Below are 1,430 nucleotides of genomic sequence, written 5' to 3'. Positions count from 1 at the left end.
CCAATAGAGATCCGAACTCGCCTGGCCCCGTTCCTCGCAGGGTCACCGCCCACCGTCTCGGGGTGATGATTGGCTACGGGAAATGAAACGCCCCATGTATGGGAAGCCTGCGCGGGTGGAAGTGCAGGGCCGGACACACCTACTAGAGAGGGGAACGTGCGGGGTCGCGTGGCGGGGTGGAGTTAGAGAGAATCACGTGTACGGATTCCCGCGGGCTGCGGTTGCTAGCCACGTGACTAGGGCAAGATGGCGGCTCCCACGGAAGGTAAGAGCTAGGCGCGCCGGGATTGGAGGCAAGAGGTTCCTAACTCTAACTGGGTGCCGGAGGCTGCCTGGGGAACGGGCGCTGGGCGGTTCTGCTGTCAGGCCACGTCCCCGGAGAGGTGTCATTAACCTCCTTGCGTGGAACGCCGCCGTGGAGCAGTGCCAGGGCTAGTTGTCAGGGCTGTGCGCGCTGTGGCCGGCTGCGAGGCGGGAGCGGTATGCGGCCTGATAGGCTGTCTCCTTCCAGGGACCGACCTGGAAACCTCCCTGCTGAGCTTTGAGAAGCTGGACCGGGCGTCCCCTGATCTGTGGCCGGAGCAGCGTAAGTCGTGCCTGACTCTTCTTCGGGGCTTGCGTGCTGTGGTTCCATCTCTAGTGTGAGAGGGAGTAGGGAAAAGCCTGTGGCGTCTCGCTGAGACGGGGAAAAGCCCCTGCATGACTGGAGTGCCCTGCGTTCCCCCACCCTGGCAGGGGAGGTGAGGCCGGGGCTCCTTGGAGTTCTGGTCTGCTGGTGTGGGGAATGGCAGCCAGCACTTCTAAGCCTCATCTGCTTGGCCATGGGAATGGAGATGGTATCTAGCTTGAGCTCTAGTAGCTACCAAGAGAACATCCTGATCTTTTTTTCTAATGTGGATACTTCTCAGGTTTTGTTCTCTTGGTCTCTGAATTTAAGCTACAGTGATCTGCACTCCTTGGTAAGGTGGGTGAAATCTAACCAGTGAGGGCTGATAAGCATTGAGAAGAGTTCCTGTGGGTAAACTACTGATTAATAAATTCAGTCTATCTGCTCTGGTTTGGAGACCCCTGTGGGAAATTAACAGGAAAAAAGTGTGTGGGTTGTTTTTTTTTTTTAAAGGACCATTCTGAATTCTTGTAACTACCGTACTGTTTCTTGCAAAAGTTAGTGATTTTTCTATTTTGCTTTTAATGTAGTGAGATGACCTTTCTTATGGCAAATGTGTCTGGGGATTTTACTTAATTCCATTAAAGCTAGCAAGTTTAATTCCCAGCTTGGTTGGCACAGGTTCAGGAGCTCTGTGTAGTGTAGCATATGAACAAATGTCTGCATGGCCATGGCAGCGTAGGCTAGCTATCAAACTGTCTGTTTAGGACTTCTGACAGATGTATATTCAGGCAAGTTGCCCATTACCTCTGTGCCCATGCTG

The 1,430-nt window shown here is 53.8% G+C and overlaps 1 protein-coding gene across 1 annotated transcript in view; it reads left to right on the top strand.

Annotated features, from left to right (window-relative positions):
• Window positions 1-240: 240 nt before the first annotated feature.
• The window catches only part of LIN52 (lin-52 DREAM MuvB core complex component), a 70,309-nt gene continuing 69,119 nt past the window's right edge, over window positions 241-1,430 (top strand). The window contains exons 1-2 of the mRNA XM_074998803.1: window positions 241-265; window positions 512-586. Of these exons, the coding sequence (XP_074854904.1) occupies window positions 247-265; window positions 512-586 (94 nt within the window). The 5' untranslated portion in view covers window positions 241-246. The remainder of the gene's footprint in view (window positions 266-511; window positions 587-1,430) is intronic.

The sequence above is a fragment of the Carettochelys insculpta genome, chromosome 6 (genome assembly GCF_033958435.1).
Source record: "Carettochelys insculpta isolate YL-2023 chromosome 6, ASM3395843v1, whole genome shotgun sequence".
NCBI lineage: Eukaryota > Metazoa > Chordata > Testudines > Carettochelyidae > Carettochelys > Carettochelys insculpta.
Note: the sequence above shows the minus strand (reverse complement) of the source record. Positions and strands in the feature narration are given on the sequence as shown.